General features: G+C 32.3%; 2 protein-coding genes across 11 annotated transcripts; one reads left to right on the top strand and one right to left on the bottom strand.

Moving 5' to 3' along the window:
• The first annotated feature begins 4105 nt into the window (after window positions 1–4105).
• On the top strand, window positions 4106–8417 carry LOC115959460. Of its 2 annotated transcripts, XM_031077866.1 has the most exons (8): window positions 4106–4309; window positions 4395–4542; window positions 5088–5189; window positions 5337–5461; window positions 6255–6541; window positions 6617–6710; window positions 7388–7433; window positions 7888–7973. In XM_031077866.1, exons 1-7 carry the CDS (start codon window positions 4232–4234, stop codon window positions 7394–7396), a joined length of 843 nt encoding a protein of 280 aa, XP_030933726.1. In that variant the 5' UTR covers window positions 4106–4231; the 3' UTR covers window positions 7397–7433; window positions 7888–7973. The 2 variants fall into 2 exon arrangements, with proteins under 2 accessions (XP_030933726.1, XP_030933725.1); XM_031077865.1 differs by lacking the exon at window positions 7388–7433 and having other exon boundaries at window positions 4108–4309; window positions 7888–8417.
• Window positions 8418–9823: 1406 nt separating this feature from the next.
• LOC115959754 lies at window positions 9824–13736 on the bottom strand. Of its 9 annotated transcripts, none has more exons than XR_004084983.1 (4): window positions 13505–13723; window positions 11160–11334; window positions 10798–10882; window positions 9824–10286 (listed from the first exon to the last, which is right to left on the bottom strand). XR_004084983.1 is itself a non-coding variant. In XM_031078297.1 (4 exons), exons 3-4 carry the CDS (start codon window positions 10839–10841, stop codon window positions 10052–10054), a joined length of 279 nt encoding a protein of 92 aa, XP_030934157.1. In that variant the 5' UTR covers window positions 10842–10882; window positions 11160–11213; window positions 13505–13707; the 3' UTR covers window positions 9824–10051. The 9 variants fall into 9 exon arrangements, 8 of the variants coding, with proteins under 8 accessions (XP_030934157.1, XP_030934155.1, XP_030934153.1 ...); XM_031078297.1 differs by having other exon boundaries at window positions 11160–11213; window positions 13505–13707; XM_031078295.1 differs by lacking the exon at window positions 11160–11334 and having other exon boundaries at window positions 10798–10892; window positions 13505–13706.
• Between the last annotated feature and the right edge of the window lie 6193 nt (window positions 13737–19929).

The raw sequence follows: 19929 nt of genomic DNA, 5'->3' as shown, positions 1-19929 counted from the left end.
GTATTTAACATTTTGGTACTATGAAAATTACCTTTAAAATCATCAGTGAAAGATTGGGAAGAATTCATCACTAGTTCTTGAATAAGTTCATTCATGGGAGAATCTTTCTTATAAGACAGATTATCAATATCAATTTCAAACTTTGAAGCAAATTTAAATTTTACTTTCTGTCCAAATGGATCAGTAGTAATTCCATCATGTTCAACAAGAACGGGATACAAAGCATTAATAAATGGCAAACCAAGAATCACTTTATCAGTCATATTTTTGACAAGAACAGAAGGAATCTTGAAACAAACATTATCATGGCACACATGAGCATTATTCAATTCATACTTAATCTTCATTTGAGAACCATTAGCAGAAACCAATCTTTCAGTAGATTTTTCAAAATATTTTGAAGGAATTAATCCTTCTTGGATACAGTTCATATCTGCACCAGAATCAATCATAGCAATAACAGTGAAATGATAATCAGGAGAAACAACAATTTTAACTTTTGTAAACCATTTTGGAGGAAATAATTTATTAACAAAAGCAAGTTGGGGATCAGTGAAAGTATCAGGAGTACCTTTATTAGAAAGAAGAGCCTGTTGACTGGATTCATCTCCATCACTGTGCTCATTTTGTTCATTACTGGATTTATTAAGATCTTTATCAATTTTTAACATTGTCAATTCTTGTTTGAGATTATTGTTATCACTTTTCATGCTTTTAAATTCATGTTTTAATTCATTTATCTCTTGTTTAATAATATAAATTTCATTTTGGAGATCATTAACAGTTAGTTCTTTAGATTTCTTTTTATTAAATCTTTCCAAAGTTTCTTCAAAACTTATGGTTGATTTTGGTTTTTTACCAATTTCATCTCTTATCAAAATTTTCTTAAATCTATCCAAATATTCTTTTTGCAATTCAGGATTTTGAATTTGATTTATTAGTTGAATTATTAATTTTTCATCTTCTTCAGTCTTGGTGAAGGCATTAACAACATAGCAACAAGAATCTCTACAACCAATTTTAATATTAGGAGAATCGGAAGAATCATCAACGGATTGATAGCAAGAATCAGATGAAGAAGAAAAATCATCTTCCAAAGAATCAGACGAGTTGTTTGATTCAAGGATTCTGAATAATTTTTCTTGCTCTTTATCATCAATATTTAGCATGTTAAATTTGTTTTTTAACTTACCAGGTTTTTCCTTACAGTCTTTGCTAAAGTGTCCAGGTTTACCACAGTTAAAACATTTACCTTTACTTGATCTCTGTTTAACATGTTTTTTAGAAACATTTTTCTTCTTATCATAGAAATCATTAGGTTTAACAAAGTTATTTCTGTATTTTTTATATTTTTTATGGCTTTTATCATGTTGTTTACCTTTTTGCCTAGAAGGAGCAATAGGAGGCAAACCATATTGTTCACAGAAATTTCTTATTTCATATTTAGCTTTTCTTTTATTTTTTAATTGATGTTTTAGCAATTTTTCATCATTACACGTATTGATACCAAGTTTTTTAATAGTACTAAAAATATCACCATAGGTTAAATTATCATAATCAATAGAATCATTTTTACCCATTAATTCTTGTTTTACCTTATGAGCAACGATAGGAGGCAGACCGTCAATAAACTTTTCTTTCCAATAAGGCTTATGGAAATCTTTCCGGAGCATCACTTTGGAAGTAAAAACATCTTGATACCATCTATAATCAGACATAGTTGGACAACTCAAATTATTCAAATAATCAGAAACACGAGATGAAATATTGGATGGAGTACCAACAAAATGTTTGAGAATAGTATAGATCAAGGTATTAACACCATCAGGAATACCACGACCAATACTTTCATAAAAAATAGGCAAACCTTCATCATTCTTTTTAACAGCATGTTTAATAGACTCTTTGGATTCTTCAGTGATGTATGAATCCCACCACCTACGAAGAGTACCAGAAAAACCAGTAGCAAGTAAATTAACAATTTCAGGTTGATCAAGATCATGGTTATTTTGATAAGTAATACCAACCATAGACATGTGACTCATTTTATTAATAATTTCCTGTTCAGACAAACCATCAATATTCCATTCATAAAGCCTATCAGCAGAAACAGAAAACTGTGTTTGAAAAGATCTCTCTTCAAACTGCATATCAGGAGGAGTAGGTTTTGAATACCAGTTTTTAGTAAATGACATGGGTTTGGAGTTCCCAACAAATCTTTTAATTTCTGGGAAATCATCATCAAAGATTCTTTTTGCAGAAACAGAAGAAATAGTATCAGAATCCGTATTTTCTTCAGAAACAATTTCTTTTTTGGAAATAGTTCGAGCAATTGGAGTACTTGTAGAAGTACCCTCAGTTTTAACCTTTAAGTCAGAAAGCATTTTTTCAACAATTTCAAGAGTCTTGAACTGAGAAGTTTTGAACATAACTTTTTCTCTTTGACTGGGTAAATCAATCAAAGGTTTCTCAGTTTTAACAGGAACAGGTTTTTCAGAAACAGAAATAGATTTTTCAACAATTTTTTCTTTAATACGGTCAAGCTGTTGACCAATAATATGCAAAGATTGATTAGTAAAATTGTTTTGTTCAATAAGACTAACAATAGGAGTTTGATCATCAGCAATTTTGAAAAGAGAGGCCTTCACTTCCTCTTTTGTCACTTCATCTTTCTTAGTAGTTATCAAAATTGAGTCAAGAGGAGGATGATTAGACCTAATAATGGTTTTATCTATCTTAACAAAATTTGATTTCTTTATCACATTTAAATGTTGTTTTGAAACCTCATCTTCTGAAACATAATGGTTTTCAAGAAAATCAAAAAACAAAATATGTTTTTTCAATTGATTCATTTTTTCCAACCAGTTTCTTTTAACACGGTCTTTTTCAGACTGAGCAAAATTATTTTGGAAATATTTTCTTTTGGTCATGTTTTTTGCAAGCATAAACTCATTGTACAAAGAATCCCAATCAATTTCAAAATCATCATTTAAAACAGTCAAAACTCTTAATTGATTTTGGTAAACAGGAGGATTTTCAATAGGGGGAGAATCAAAGTCAGATGGAGTAACAGAAACAGTGTCTTCCTCATCTTCATTAGCAGTTTTATTAAATGGAGAGGAAGTTTCAGGTTTAGTAGAATAATAAACAGAGCTAACTTGAGATTTATCACTTGAAATAACTTTTAGCTTTAAATCAAAGGATGTTTCCAAATTCCTTTTCAAAAATTCATTGATCTCTCGATCTCTTTTTGAAATACTTTCAGATCCAGCAAAGGAATGTCTTCCTTCGTTGATCCTCAAAGGTGGATTGTTTTGAAAACTTATTTTAACAGTACCATCAAGATATTGTTGAATATGGGTGAGATCAAGTTCATCAAAAATGGGTTTAGCAGGAGGGGTTTCTTGTTCTAACAACCAATCATTAGGGAGTTTAACATCTTGCCATTGAATCATTTTTGGAACTTGAATTTTAGCATCAAGAGTTGAACATTGAATTAACATGGTTTTACCCGAAGGTTCTCTAGGAATCATAGCACAAGGATTCATTTGGGTACCCATTAGTTTATAATAAATGCGATAGATCAAAGCAAAAGGCTTACTTACAACCTTACTATTCATAGGTTGTAAAGAAAAAAAAATAATATTTAAGTGATAAGTTTTTGTTTTAATTATATTTTTAAGGAGGAAAAGAGAGAGAGAGAGAGAGAGAGAGAGAGAGAGAGAGGGTGATTCGAGAAAGGTGGATTGAGCTAATCCATAAATTGAGTGTGCTACTATTTATTTGCATTTTAATTATAAGCCAATTTATTGCTTTTTTATTTATTTATTATTGAGATTCAACGTAATTACAATATGCAATTGTACTGTGTAATTAAATCCCCTCTCTCTCTACTAACACTTTAAATCCTAGCCATTTATCACAATTGTATAAGGTTCAATACATTTTTTTCCCTACCATTTGCAGGTCCCTTGTAAGTTTCTGACTAATTTTTTTTAGATTTTTACCTTTTTATTATCTACAATACTTTCAAAAAACAAATTATATAGGTTGTTTTGAAAATATAAAAAACAACGGTTTAAAAAAAAAAAAATCCTCAAATTAAAGGCGCCAAAAAGGGTGGAAAGTCTCTCACTCTCTCTAGTCTGATAGTCTCTACTCTACTCTCTACAGTAAACCTAATAATAAGTAAGAAAGTAAGTGGGAAGAGAGAGATGACATCAGCAATAGGATGGTACGGACCCCTCATCGATCTCTCCGAAGCCTCTCTCCACGTGGGCGATTTCACCGATCAACTCCTACTGTTCAGGTCGAATGTTATTCATTTGGATGTTATTCATTTTTTGTTTGTTTGATAGTTTATTAATTGAATTTTGGTATTGCAATTAACGCAGTACAAGTTATCAAAAGGCGGAGGAGGAGGAGATCAGGTAATAAGGACAGAAATTCAAGTGGGTGACAACACACGACCATTTTTTCCTGTCTCCCTATGGCACAAGCAAATGCAATTATCTACACCTGGTGATGTCATTTTGTTACAAAGTCAGTTCTATACTCTAATTTGCTTTTTAAGATTGCAACATTTGTTTCATTACTCATTAAAAATAAATAAATAAATAAATTAGATCCAAATTAGTTTCTAACGTGCCTCAATTTAATTATTACAATTTTTGGTGTTAACTGTTAAGTGACTCATTCATAATACTCAGCTCCAAAAGTAAGACCACTTCATCATGCACAATATCACATTTTTCTTTTCTTTTTGGTTGGGTAGAAATTCCAGTTTCATTTTATTTACAACTTTTTCAGGATCAAAGACCATAAAAGCTTGATGTTTTTAAAAGCTTAATAGATTCTACATTTCCATTTTCTCCAAAGGGCTGCGCTGCACTGAAATATCTAATTCTATTTTACATTATCTCTAGGATACAATTACTCACATTGGATTCTTCTACTTCAGAATGCATTCTGTTGAACGTGTTATTTCGGTTTTAAAATTTGGTTTGATTTCTGACATAATCTACTGTTAGAGTTCTGTTAAATAATATTATTAAGTTTACCTTTTTAACATCTTTTTTTGAACTCAGATGTAAAGATTGCAAAATTTGGAGATTTTGTTGAGGCCAGAACTGTCCAATGCTCATCGTTGCAATGTTTAATCCACCCTCATGAATCACTTTTGTCAAAGGGTATAGCACTACTACTACGATATGTTATTCTTCTACTTAAATTTCAACTGATTTTAGATCTTTACAGCTAGGAATCAGCATGTAATTAGTATTAAGTTAATTGAGATTAAAAGAAAGACATGTAAAATATTATGTTTATATTTGTAGGCGTTGATGATTTAATAGCAAATTGCCGAGTTGGGACAACAACAAAGGAAAAGCTTACGAGAGTAATAGAATGGTTACAGCGGTCTGGATCCACTCTTTGCAATCTTAACGTGCACAGTGATCAAGTATTCTATTTACCCTTTTATGTTTACCTCTATTTTCAAATTTGATATAATCTATTAATGTGGCTAATAATAGGAATCTGTTGCTTATGGAGCATGGATGCAATTTTCTTTTAAATGAATCAATTTGTGGAAAATGTTATCTTCTTCTTTTTTGGTGGTTATGAATCTGTGTTGAGTTGTGTCCAAGTCATTTTATTGCATGCATATAAATTTGGCCATCGTTGCTACTTTGTTTTTTGGTAAATGCTTCTTCACTTTGTGGTTCTGTTGTCTATACTTGGCTTCTTTTTGTAGTCCCACTGGTCACTCTAATTCACATAAAATGAACAGTGAGTAAAGTCACATGTTCTGCCTTTGGCTTCTTGATTTCATGTTTACTCTGTGGTATATATTATGCATCTTATGATATCATATTTTGAACCCATTTTGGTTTTCTAGGTAACCACAGATTCCTGCATGAAGATACATTCTTACCCTGATAAAATATCTCACAGTTTGTGTTAAGCTCAAAACCGTGTGGGATATCAGTAGCATTTCTGCAATTGACAGATACTACTTTCATTTGGAGAATTATATTACCATATATGATATGCTTATGCTTATAAAGCTTTGATGCCCCCAAGTGTTCTCATTGCTTTTCTATTGCTTGTGACCCTGGGTGATAAATGGGATGTTTGTTTGTGTTGGTTTTTCAATATTCAATCATATCTGCATCTTCAGTTCTTGTCTGGCCTTCATGTTAGACTGCATCATTTAACTTTTTGGAGGAAATTACTGATAACAACTTGTGCAGAAAAAGGGGCATTTTTTAAGAAACTGGAAAGTGCTGGAAGAGACGAAATCTAGGGACTGTTATTCCCTTTCCGAAGTAACTCATCTATCCAACTCCTGCAAGGCAGTTTTCCATGCATCGGTTGGTGAAATTTTTCTGCCATTTACTCAGAAACCTCTGGGTGATTCCGAGAAGGAAAAGATGTTTATCAGCAGGAGATTATATAAAACAGGAGACACTAGTTTAGTAGAGGATCTCATTTGCACAGGCTGCCAGCTTTGTGGTTCCCCTTTGGATTTGGAGTACAGGTATAAAACATTATATTTTATGCTTTGTTGCAGTGGCACTCTATAACATTGAATTTCTTTTGCCTTTCATTGTAGCAAGTCCATGTTTGAACAAAATTCCATTCCACGATATTGCTCAGAAAGTTCAAACCGCCTTCATGCAGTGAGCTTGATATATAGGCCCCTTATGGTATGGTTTTGTTCTTGTACCATTTTGATTTACATATTATTTTCCTCATTAAAACAGTAAAGTTCCACACCTTTTTTCCTTGATGGAAAACCATGTGTTCACTGAGGTTACCCGCGATTATTCTTTGCTCTGACTTCAATTCTCCAATGTTTCTTCAGAGTATATGGTCATTTTCACATGACCAACATCATTTAGCAGTAATTCACATGCTTTAATTAAAATGATGAAAAACTTGGAAAAAAGCCCCCAAAAAAAAAAAAAACACTGAAATGATGAAAAGGGAAGTACTAATCATTTTGGATTCATTCAGTAGAGCTAGACAAGGACTAATTGATATTAATATATTATCTATTGGAGAACTGCAGAATACAAAGCCAACAAAAGTATGAGCTTGTATTTCTCATATGGATACCTAATTCTTGAAATATAAGGTGTATGCCAAGCAGAAGAGGATGGGATCAACCATCACTTGGTATAGAAGACGAATGATTTTTGAACCAAAAACCTTCTAAAATATGTTTTAAAAAAATGGACTTGCATCATTTCTATGAATATAAACAATGGACAGACTAATTTATTATTACTGATAGGATGAAGATTGCCTGATAAACTAGTGTGCAGGCAGAATTTCTGGTTTGATGCCCAATCCTAATGTTATTACATTTTGTCCTTTTCAGAGTACTTGAAACCAATAAACTCAAACTCAAATGGCATTTTCACTAGGTGGGTGTGAAATTACCCCCCCAAAAAACCATGGAATACAGTGTATGAAATCTCAACAATCTGGTGACTTAGAAAGCCAAAGCTTTCATGGAGATGGACCTTAATGGTGGTTTATATCTTATTAGAAAAACTCAACAATGGCTAATCAATCATCCACCAAAGGATTTGATAGGGGGACCTTTTATGTGGTTGTGGATTCCTTTTATTTGTAAATTAAATTGTCCTCCTGTCACTGTTTCAGCAAGGAAATCATTGCAGAGGCTGGATAAAATATATATCTCATTAACAAAAACTGAACGAACATCCAAATGAACTTATAATAATTTTATTTTAGATTCTTATTCATTATCAACATTAATCATCTTGCGATTGGTAACTACTTTAGATTCTGTTAGTTTTTGCATGTTCTTATATGTTTTCAACGTGTTAAGCTAATCTTTGCATTCAACTGCAGTTGTATGTATGGGATGAATCAGAATACTTGCCCTTACTTGTCAGGAACAAGGCTGCAGAAATCTTGTTTGGAAACATTAGGGCTGAAAGGGTCTACTTATGCTATAGAGAGGAAAAGCACGATTGGCAGCCTGATCCAAAAGATGTTCACAAGGACAGGCATTTTTGCACTAGAGTCTCAAATCACCCCAAAGCTGCTGCTGGATTTCCAGGTTCTTTTTCATCAGATCCAGAGATGAGTCTCAAAGGGAAGGGAAAACAAAGTTGTGACAAAAAGATGAAGCTGTATTTCATTTGGTTATTTTTTCTAAAATTGTTGCTACAACAAGGAAAGAACAGTCCTTTGAAGTTTGAAGTCACTGTAAATGCCAGCTTAGATAGGGAAAATGGGAGGTTTCAAATGGTTTCCATGTCGATGCCATGCTTCAGAGCAAAATGATCCAAAGTACATTTCATTCCTGGAATCTGTGGAATTTATGTTACAGTATCTTCTTATATGGATAACCGTTCAAAAAAATCCATTATAACATACACGTGCGAGTCATGCGACAGACCAGTTTAATTACCTCGACAAATTAAGAATATGAACACAGGGAAGTACTTGGAGATGTTTAGCCAATGCTCTCTTTAAGCGAGTAAAAATCATTGTAAATATAAGATGGTCAACTTGGCAACTAAGCATTTCAATGACCTCCTCTTCCAAATTAAAATATGATCACAGGGCAGTACTTGGAGATCTTTAGTCAATGTATACAGCTCACTTTAAGCAAATTATAGTTATCATGAAATGTAAGATGGTCAACTTTACGTTTATTTGTAACTAAATAACTTGCAAGTCCTAGTAGGGTCATTTTTTCTATGTATTAGCTATTCTTTGACAAAACGCACTTCACTTATAATTGGGTAGATCTAAGATGAGTTTAATATATCAAGAAGTATGCTACTTAGAGACATTAAGTGGTATCATTAAAAACATGGAGATTGATTCAAGAAATAAGTGAAGAAAAGTCATTTCATTAAGTCTTGACACAAGCTCAATTTGTCGAGAACTACAAATTCAAAATTCTCAAATCTGAATTTCGGCTCAGGATGATTTAAATGATTAGGGTTTCTCTCTCTATAACCCTATTCATATATATATAAGGTTTATTTTAAAAGTCATCAAGTATGGAAACAGAAACCTAAAACTCATATACTCTATGTGAAGCTACTGCATTTGTTGGCCTTAGGGTTTTGTAACCAAGTGCTTCCTGATCTTCATCGTTTATGAAGTAAAGAACTTTGTAACCAACAACAATCAATTATGTTGCTAAAATTAGTCACATACTAGGATCCGTGCAAAGGAATAATTACAGATTTGAGATTTGTGCAAAGCAAAGAAATCTGCTACAAGATCAAGTTTAATTGGGTATTGCAACCAACAACAATCAATTAAGTTGCTAAAATTAATCATGTACTAGGATCCATGCAAAAAAATAGTTACAGATTGGAGATTTGTGCAAAGCAAAGAAGTTTGTTACAAGATCAAGTTTAATTGGGTACTAAAGCGAAAGTTCAACTGTAAGTCAGTATTTTAAGATAGGCCAAGGTAATGGTAAGATTCCTCATACTTATTACCGCTTGATTATTAATTAATGGATTCTTAGAGTGATAGCATTAAATTCACCCTATGAGATTTTTGTCTTACAAGAGATTTTCCCGATTCATCAACTAATCACCGAGTTATTTATTTTCTACTGCATACTAATTATTTGGTGATTTATTAGTGCCTCTTTGATTTATTGGTGATCTATTTTAACCCAACAAATCCACTTATTTTTCAAGTGATTTAGAGATTTTTCATGGTGAACTAAATGTGTAGAGATCACCTGCAGAAGCATATTCTCAGCAAAACAAACCAGGGCCTTTCTCCCGTCCCCAAATAAATCAACATAAAGTGACACAAAAACTTAAGTATTATTAGCTGAATAGTTTTGCAGCTGATTATTTGGAGTTTACCGCCAACAACTCTAGAGTGATTTTTAATGCAATGAACAAGTGAACATAGAAATCATGGGAAAAGAAATTTTTTTCACTTATCAAAGAAATATTCATCTTTTACAGCAAAGCAAGTTGAAACAAACTGAAAGCTTCCAAACATGAGGCATCTGACTATAAGCTTGACATCAAGACTCTGCAACAGTCTCAGCAAGAGAAGCATCAGCTGCAGAATTTTGAGCTTCTAACAGCTGCATCTGGCGTTCTGCATGTTCTCTTTCGCAGGCAGTGATTCCCATGATAATATCAAGCATCGTACCAGTTGTGCCGAAGAACACAAGGGGTGCTAGAGATTTCCGTTTTATACCCACTGGAATTGCTAGCAAAGCCCCTGCTACTGAAAATACCCATGTGCCCAGAGCGCTGCGAACATTTGACACTCAGTAACAACCATCACATTTTTATTTATAACACTCAATATATTAAAAATAGAAAAGGACATTTATCTACCATGTCAAGCAAACACCTGAGATATGACCCCATAAAATGAAAACAAGATAATGGTTTTTTGCTTATCAAAAAAAAAAAAAAAAGATAATGGTTTTTTGCTTTTCATTTCATAAATAAAGGATAGCAAGGGTTGGGAAATAAACATTTTGATAGAATTTCTAGTTTTTCTTCCCTTAAAGTAATAGATCGATGAAACTAGCAAAGCAATTGAAATGAGAAGCACAAAGCTAACTCCAGAAAATTATTATGCCAATTGGCCATTTAAAGTTAGAAAGGTAGGACTGGGAGGTGAGGATCAAAGAGGTTCAAGATATCAAACTTTTAATCACACAAACACACCCATTTCACTGTACTCTTGGTTCAACACAATAACATAGCAAGAAAGATAAAAACGAATATAATATATATATATAGACACACTGACTTGGAGACTGAGCAGTCCTCAAGATGCTTCTCTTGGCCTGACATTTCTCACTCTCAGCTACTTCTACTTATTGGTCCACTTCAACCTGTTTCATTCTTTCATGTAATTAAGATCAACCATTAAAATGGATAGCATATGTAAAATTGTCTGTGTGTGTGTGTGTGTGTGTGTGTGTGTGTTTGTTTTGATTGTGAATTATGACAATTTGAAGTGAATGTAGAAAAGCAAAGATAATTTTATTTGTGAAAGCTTTTAAGCAATACCCAAAACCCTAAAAATCTATCAACGCCCAAGAATTTTAAACAGTTATTAAAAAATAAAAACTTTAGCATTAAGGCTGTAAAGAAACGTTTGAAGCTCACCTGATCAAAAACCCAGGTCAGGAAGAAGAAGAAGCCAGTTACTCTCTAGTTTTGCTGTGATTTTTTTCTATAATTTATTAAGAATCATGTAATGCAGCTTACAGTCCCAAAAGAAAATTACTATAATTTTAATACTATTCCAAAAGCTTTGAGACTTGATTAACCTTAAAGCTACCTGTGTTAACACACATAAACAACTAGGATTACAACCCATAACCTAATATAACAATCATCACAACACAAGTCAAGAAATTCAATCCTATAACTCATATAGGCAATTTATCAAACACTTGGTAAGCAAAAGACACATGCTCACATTACTTGCACAAATTTATAGTTAACACCACAATCACAACTACATATGTCAAAGACATTTCAAAATGCAAGGAAACCCTCTTTCAAAAATTAACCCCAATCTCCCATATAAATCAAAAACCCAAATGATTTTTCAAGAAACCCAACTCACATGGTTGCCAAACAATAAATCCATATCACCCCATTAAATTAAAAACCTCAAATCAGGTCTTAAATGTCCCAACAAACACAGCAATACAACCCCTAAAACGAAACCCACACAACAAAGAGCAATCTTAACAATATAGGATAAAAACCCAAAGATATTAGAAGGTGGATCATGGAGATTTTACCTTACATTCATGTTGGGAGAAGTCAAACCATGGAGAAGAGTTTGATGACCGAAAATTTAGAAGCTAACTGAGAGACCAAGAGGGAGGAGAGATTCGGGAGAGAAAGGTAGAGGGATGTGTGTGTGTGTGTGTTTGTGTTTGTGTTTGAGTGTGAAAGAAGAAGGGCACCCGGTCAAGAGGGAGAGAGATATTTGTGAGGTTGTGTGGTCGAGAAGGAGTTAGTGGGGGTGTCACATGTGGGTCTAAAAATCTGACACTTGTTTTTTTGTGTGTGTGGTAAAGGTTGGGGTGTTATATTCTTCCCCCTTAAAAGAATTTCGTCCCGAAATTAAACCCATAATATTTCAAATTATAACCATGCTTAAAACCTAGAGTACAGATGGGATCAAAATAATAATCCTTGAAAAAATAGGTTTTGCTTCCAACTAGTTTCAAGCACCGATGAATGATAAAACCTTGAGGCCAAGAACTTGAGTTAAGAGTTTAAAACCATACCAGTCACATGAAATTTTCTCATTCACAAGGTTTCAATTTTGAAACTGGGTTCAGAGTTGTCTTTTCTAAATACAAGTCACATACATCCCACCAAACTTAAATACTTTTCAAAGTGATAAGAAAATACTAGTAGTTAAAACTGAAGCCTTGAATTTATAAATATAAAATCAATTATAGGACAAAAGTACATCCATAGTAAACAAAAGGTTCGCCCAATGGACTTTAAAATGGCTTTCAAAATCCATCCTAAGTATACAAGTATTCTTCGATAACAAACCAATGCTACTATTATCAAACATGAAAACAGCTTTAAGGAAAGCATGTCCAACTTACAACAACAAAAGTTGTGAACTATTATTCCAGCTATTACAACGGCTGGAATTTACTCAGGAGTGAACAATGGTTCTGTCATATTCATTATTTTGATGTAGTCAATAGTTTTCACACCCTTGTGCATACATTCTGGAAATTAAATAAATAAAACTAAACAAAAATAATTGACCAAGATAAGAACTATTAGTATTTTTTACATAAACTGATTAACATGATTATGATCTCATATACAAATATACAGTGCTTCAGGGCCATTAGTTAAACATGGTTGTGGGGAATTGTTTTAAACAATCATCGAGTCCGTGTCCCACAATTCTAATCAGCATTTTTTTTTTTGCTTATGTTGAAGTCACAGCTACCAATGAATAGGCCAAGTATACGAGAACTCCTATCAATACATATAAACCACATTGTGAGACAAAGTGCAAACATGGCCTCAAAGGGAATCAAACATTGAATTCATATCAGATCTGCTAATTCAAATTCTAACAAGGAATCTTGGATCTCAAACATATATCATAAACTAGTATACAATAAGTTCACCACAAATTATCATAATGCCACACATAAATAAAACCCCCAAAAAAAACCCAGATCTGAAAATCATAAACCCTAACTCATATCAAACAACCAATGTCAAAATCATCAAAAAAATAAATAAATCTCACACAACCAAATCAACACCGAAAAACCCATATGAAAAATGACAAGAAATCAAATATGTGTAAAAAATTATGATTCATCAAAAATAAAACCTGAAACTTTGAGTTGTTTTTCCAGCAAGGAGCAGAAATCGAACCTAAGAAAAACCAGAGAAGGGTTAGAGATGAAGAAAAAGGAGAAATCTAATCTAAAAGGGCAGAAAAGTACCTGATTTTGCCGGCGATGGGCGGCGCCGGAGGAAGCTGTAGCTGGCCGGTGGTGCCTTGGACCTTGGAGCCCGATATTGACGGGAGAGGGGACCGGAGGTGGCTGGGTTTTTTTGGAGAGATATCTGAGAGGGGGGCTGGATTTTTTTGGAGAGATATACGAGTGGGAGAGTCTTGGAGTGATAAGGGCCCGTTTGGTCATAGAGTTTAAAAATTATTGTTTAAAAAAATGTGAAAATTATAGTTTAAAAAGTGTTGTTAAAATACATGTTTTTAGTGTTTATAAAACAAAAAAATGTGTTTGGTATCATAGTTTAAATAACATGTTTTAGTGTTTAAAAAAACATAAAAATGTGTTTAGTATGTGTGTTTGATTTAAAAATAAAGTAAAAAAACTGACACCTTTAACCAAAATAAACATTTTTTTATTCAAAAAATATTTTTTTAATGCCTAACAGGACTGTATGGGTGCGACTGCCGAGACAATACAGCTTCGATGTCTGACGTGGGCCATACAATGTTCAACATAATTACACAATTGCCACTAAAACACTAGTTTTTGTTGTTTAAAAACAGGTTAGGGCCCGTTTGGTATATGTGTTTAAAAACTGAAAATTGTTGTTTGAAAATATTTGTGGAAATACGTGTGGGTGAAAAAGTGCGTTGAAATGCGTGAAATGCTGTTTAAAAACTGAAAATGGTTGTTTAAAACTACAAACCAAACACCCCCTTAGAGATGATTTCAAAAATATCATTTTAAACACTGATTTTTGAACACTATTTTCCAAACAATCCCTGAACAGGAATGACACACCAAACGTCCTTTTTTGTTTTTGAACATTAGTGTTCAGTGTTTAAACACTGAACACTACTGTTTAAACTGATAAACCAAACACGCTCTAAGTATTGGGGCGTGAGGACCGAGCAAATGTTTTACATAAATTTGATTTGATTGAATAAAAATATTTTACTGTAAGATAAATATTGTAAAATTGAAAAATATTTTTCTGAAAATAATTTTTTACTGAAACAATCAGAACGTATGTCTCATACGCAAATCTTAGGTAAACAAATCTTTTTAAGCGTAAAGGTAGGAAATCCAAATTATAATTCTCTAAGGCCAACCGTGCCTTAATGATTAGTTTTGCTGTGATTATTTTCTCTAAAAAAAAAAAAAAAAAAAGTTTTGCTGTGATTAATGTTAATTAGGAAGGCAAACCCATGGTCTAATCGATATCTATGGGTCGGGCAGTCGGGTTGTTTTAATAAAATATTTTAATTAGTTAATTTATACTATATATAAAATGATTTCTTTTTTTTAACTAAACTTTTATATGGTTTAAAAATATCTTTATTAATAAAGGGTAATAAAAAATATTTCGTTACAGTATTTTCAGTAATAATTTTTAATTTTTAGTAAAATAAACAGTATCCACATGCATACGATGTGTTTAATATCAAAGAGCACTTACAATAATGAAACTAAAATAGTTATCACCAAAACACAAAAAAAAAATAAAATAAAATAAAAATACACTACATTAATGTATGTAAAGCCAAAATTGTACGAAGCTGCTTTTGGTTTCGGCTTCGCTAAAAGTTTAAAATAAATTTTTAATTCCTACCTGTATTAAAATAACACTTCTTTTTATTTTTTATTCTTACACTGTGTTTGGTTGGAGAGAATTTAGAAATGATGGAAAACATAGGGAGGAAAATAAAGTGGAAAACAGTGTTTTCCATTGTTTGACAAAGGATGGAAAACTTGGGAGAAAATTTTCTTTCCCGGGTTCGCAAATCTCATCCTCCCAAATCGGGAGGAAAAGTTATGAGAGAAAAGTGCTCCCATAAGTCTTTTACCATACTGCCCTCTCCCACTAACCTCATTCATGACTTTCTCTTGTTTTTTTGGTAAAACACTCATGACAGGGTTCTAACAAATACCCCACCTGATGTCTTTTGCTCACAAATACTTATCACTTTTTTGCCTCTTATTATTGTATTGACTCCTTATTACATTGAGATTGTTAAATCTAAATGTTTTCATTTTTATCCCCTTCATATATATCCTCTTATTATTGTATTGACTCTTTATAATTCAAATATATATATATATATATATATATTTTTTTTTCTATATTATAACTTAATTTTGGTTGTATTTTTTTTAGTTGTAGTCTTACTTTTTATGTTCTTTTTCAATATAAATAATAAATAGTTTGTCATTTAAAAGGATAGATTTCACTATAGTTTATCATATTATACTCGGAATCCCTTTTCATTAATGGAATTATGATGTATATGAAGGAGTGCGGTTTATTCAATAAATTTCTACCTCTTTATCTATCTATGGGAAGTTTGAATATTTGAAAAATCTATATTCATGTAGAAGAGAAATGATATATCTTTTTAGACTAAAACATAACCTTTTTTTTTAATGAACATATATACTAAAAGATTTGTATTAATTAAGAAATGGATAGTAGATCCTATTGCATTTGAGCAACTATCAGGTCATATAGTTTCACTCAACCATATTTGTCATCTATAGTACAAGCATGATTTGCAAAGAAGTGGGCTACAGCCCATTGCCTTCTGTCAGAAGTTTCACCCCACGGGTACTTCCTATCTATATGATGGAGTCATCAAGTAAGTGGTAACTTTAGTGGTAATACTTCTGTATCATATAGCCTCTTCCGGTAAAATAGTTTTGCATTGCCTTGCTATCTCCTAGTTTCTTCCTCAATAAGGTGGGTCACGATTGGTCCATCCGTAAACTCAACTTTTAGAGATATCACTGTGATAAATTACGGATTGTCGCAAAAACTTAAGAAGTCAGAAAATGATGAATTTAATCATTTAACCATAATTTTAACACTCTTTTTCACATGTGGGCCCAAACTTCCCTTAATAAGTGGGGCTCAACACATGAGACTTTTAGTATTTTAAATAGGAGGTAAAGCAAAGATTGAAGTTGAATAGAAATTGTGAGTTTTTTTATTTAACCATAATTAACCATTTCCCCTCACGTGTGTATCTAAATTTCTCATCATGTGTGGGGCCCAATACATGGGATTTTTAACATTTTAAATGGGAGGTAGAATGGAGACAATGATCAAATTCAAGATCTTCTGCTCTAAATATATCATGATAAATTACTATTATCCTAAAATGTTAAGCTATTAGGAAGTGGTAAATTTAATCATTTAGCTATAATTCTAACACATTTTTACAATGACGCATCAACTTTCATCCTTTCTTTGCTAGCATAGCTAAATTAATTAATTGAAAGTTGTGAAAGCCCGGACACCATGTAGTTTCAATTCATATAGCTTTACAAAGCTTATCCATGCTATCTTTTTTTCCTCTCTTTGGTTAACCCCACCATAATTTTTGACATTGAGAATCTAGTTCTCCACACAAAGACAACAATATTTTAAAGCAACTCATAACAAAAATGGGAACAACTTAAGCAACTACTTTTATAAAGATTTTTCTACCAAACATAAACAACAAATTCTCCTTACACGGATACTTTCCTTGACACTCATTCCTTGATATCTTTGAACACACAAAATTTGATCTTCTAATGAAAGAGGGCATGCCAAGAAATTTCTAATGGGAATTTTTCCTAACCCTTAACATACCTTTGGGAATTTCCAAGGTATAAAACATGTTATTTAATCTTATACTTTGGGAATTTCTTTTATAATATATATATATATATATATATATATATAGAGAGAGAGAGAGAGAGAGAGAGAGAGAGAGAGAGAGAATCTAGCCATTTTTGCAAGTCACATACCTAATCCAAAAAAAGCAGCAACACATTGACAAATCTTATCATGACCATTTGGGGAGCCTAGATAGTACTCAAGTCTCCATTGGCTACCAAGTGGATACCTCCTCCTTTAGGCTGGGTTAAGGTTAACTTTGATGTGGCTATCATACCCCATCTCTCTATGGTTGTAGCTGTTGGTAGGAATGACCTTGGTGAGGTTCTTTTTGCCCATACATCCTTATTTCCTCCATCTTTGCCACTTCAAGAAGAAATTAATGATGCACTCCTAGCTTTGAACCTATTTGCTCTCCATAATCTATCATATGTTCAATTCGAAGGAGATTCTAAAGTTGTCATATTCTTCAATTCCTCCAGGTAATTTAGTGATTGTAATGCCTATTATTAACTCCATTTTGAGATCCATTTCTTATTGGGATTTTTGCTTTGTACCCAAGAACTCTAATTTTTGGCCCATAAGAGCATAGACAACAGATTACCTAAAATAGGGTAAGAGGTGAATATAGTTAACCAAAACCAAAAAACACCCAAAAACCTACCCGCATTAGCTTACCCATTTCCCTCCCTACAATTGCTCCCTATCTTTAGGGAGCACTATTCATTCCCTAAATATCTGTTTATTATTTTCTTATTGTTAGAGATATATTAGCCCAATAGTATAAGCCAAGGTTTTGAATTCCGTTTCGGAGACCATTCTGGATTGATAATTGGAATGGAATATTCTGATACCGATGTATTTCGGTGCATCGTTTCAGGATCACGCACTGGATATACACACACACACACACACATCTACATAATTTATATATTTTTAACTTCATATTTCATTATATCTAATTAACCAAAACAAAATTTAAAATATTATATGGGAATAAAATGAGTCAAATAATGAATTTTGGGCTTCAAAGTTTAAAAAAATCCAACATAATCTAGAATAGGCCGAAATTTAGAAACCAGAATAACCTGAATTCATTTGGTATACTGGAATATTCCGGAACAACTCGAAATTTAGACCGAATGGAATAAGGGGGTATGTGCACCGGATTAAACACCGGAATGGAATGGAATGGAATTTAAAACATTGGTATAAGCCCCAGTCCAATTCTATTTTGTGTGCAAGCTAAGTCTTCTACTTATACTACAAGTTTATTAATCATAGTTAATGTGTAGTTAGTCTAGAGTTTAGCCTACTATATATAGCCATGTTGGGTTCATTGTAACACAAGGTTTGTACTACATTATCATATAATAAAGATGTAACCCTTAAGGTTTTTTTTTTGAGGATAGCTCGTAAAGTTGAATCACATAACTCTCATGTTCTTGTGTTCTTTATTCTATGTTTCCGCTTTCGTATCTTTTCTAGCATATATATAACATAGTATTAGAGCTATTCAACACATGTCTTGGTAACCATGATAAAGTAAAGTGAGTGTTTTAAAAAGTGAGAGGAATAATAAAAATAAATGAAGAAACAACATTTAGTTTATAATAGGGTTAATAATAAGGAATTTGACGTGTATGAAAAAGAAAGATTAGCTAGAATAGGAAAAGTAGGTTCTTATCCTAAAATTGAGAGGAATTTTAAATAGCATGCTAAGTACTAACAATGCTCTAATATTGAGAGTTGGATTGCTTATTGTAGCTGTGATGGGCCATTAACCATCTCCTCTGTTCTTGATTGGATATTTTGTCCTGAAGGTAAAGATGAGTTCGAGCCTTCCTCCTCTTTTTTTTTTTTTTTTTTTTTTTTTTTTTTTTTTTTTTTCTTGAATACAATTATTTTTAATTATATATATAAAAGTATTAATTATAGGTCATACACTTCTACGCAACATGCATTTTAAAGTCTTTGTTTTGCATCATTCCCAAAAAAAAAAAAAAAAAAGTCTTTGTTTTCTGTTTGTCTTTTGATTAAGGAGGAAATCAGGAAATATATTATAAATGAAGTCTTTGTTGCTTCCTAAAGTGAAGCACCCGTGTAGTTTGAATGCTGTGTTTACAATTACCGACAAAACTTAATTAAGAGGTGGATAAAATAAAGACTGGCGGTTATATATTAGTTACCCTTAAACTTAAAACTTAAAAACCCGTTTACCTAGATTTTAGTTTTGATAATTCGTTTACTTTAGATTTTAGTTTGGTAATGTTGTTCTAGTAACATTGTTTGTATTTTTTAAAAATATGTATAGATGAAAAAATGAGTAGAAATATGTGTAATGTTGTTTAAATACTGAAAACCATCGTATAAAATACCTTATCAAACACCTCCTAAGTTGTCAGAAACATCCATGGATTGGTAGTGGAAGTTTGAGGAAGGTTGAGATTTGACTTTAATTTTCAACGTTTTTGATGGCTCCACTTCAGAGAATATGGGAAAATTCCTCAATTTTTTTTTTTTTTTATTTAAATTTTGTAATTCATCCATCATCGTGTGGGGGACACTACAATGTTTCTCTTTGTTGATTCTAATTGGTTGTATTTCCGCGGTTATGGTTTATTTATGCATAGTGGAGGTTTATTAATCTTAAGGAGAGACTCATTAAGGAGAATTTATATTGACTGAAACGGTGATAATCATCATTATATTAACTTTTGTTGCCCATTTAATTTCGGCATAACCTTAGGTG

Source organism: Quercus lobata, chromosome 9 (assembly GCF_001633185.2).
Source record: "Quercus lobata isolate SW786 chromosome 9, ValleyOak3.0 Primary Assembly, whole genome shotgun sequence".
In the NCBI taxonomy this organism is placed as follows: Eukaryota; Viridiplantae; Streptophyta; class Magnoliopsida; order Fagales; family Fagaceae; genus Quercus; species Quercus lobata.
Note: the sequence above shows the minus strand (reverse complement) of the source record. Positions and strands in the feature narration are given on the sequence as shown.

Bases quoted from the DNA above. Each gene is read 5' to 3' on its own strand.
- LOC115959754 (XM_031078291.1), bottom strand. From the start codon at position 13,705: ATGACCAAACGGGCCCTTATCACTCCAAGACTCTCCCACTCGTATATC. The intron at 13,434-13,504 runs GTACTTTTCTGC...GGTTTTTCTTAG, and splicing joins CCCATCGCCGGCAAAATCAG to GTTCGATTTCTGCTCCTTGC. The intron at 13,023-13,389 runs GTTTTATTTTTG...ATGTATTGATAG, and splicing joins AAAACAACTCAAAGTTTCAG to GAGTTCTCGTATACTTGGCC.
- LOC115959460 (XM_031077865.1), top strand. From the start codon at position 4,232: ATGGTACGGACCCCTCATCGATCTCTCCGAAGCCTCTCTCCACGTGGG. The intron at 4,543-5,087 runs GTCAGTTCTATA...TTTTGAACTCAG, and splicing joins TGATGTCATTTTGTTACAAA to ATGTAAAGATTGCAAAATTT. The intron at 5,190-5,336 runs GTATAGCACTAC...TTATATTTGTAG, and splicing joins TGAATCACTTTTGTCAAAGG to GCGTTGATGATTTAATAGCA.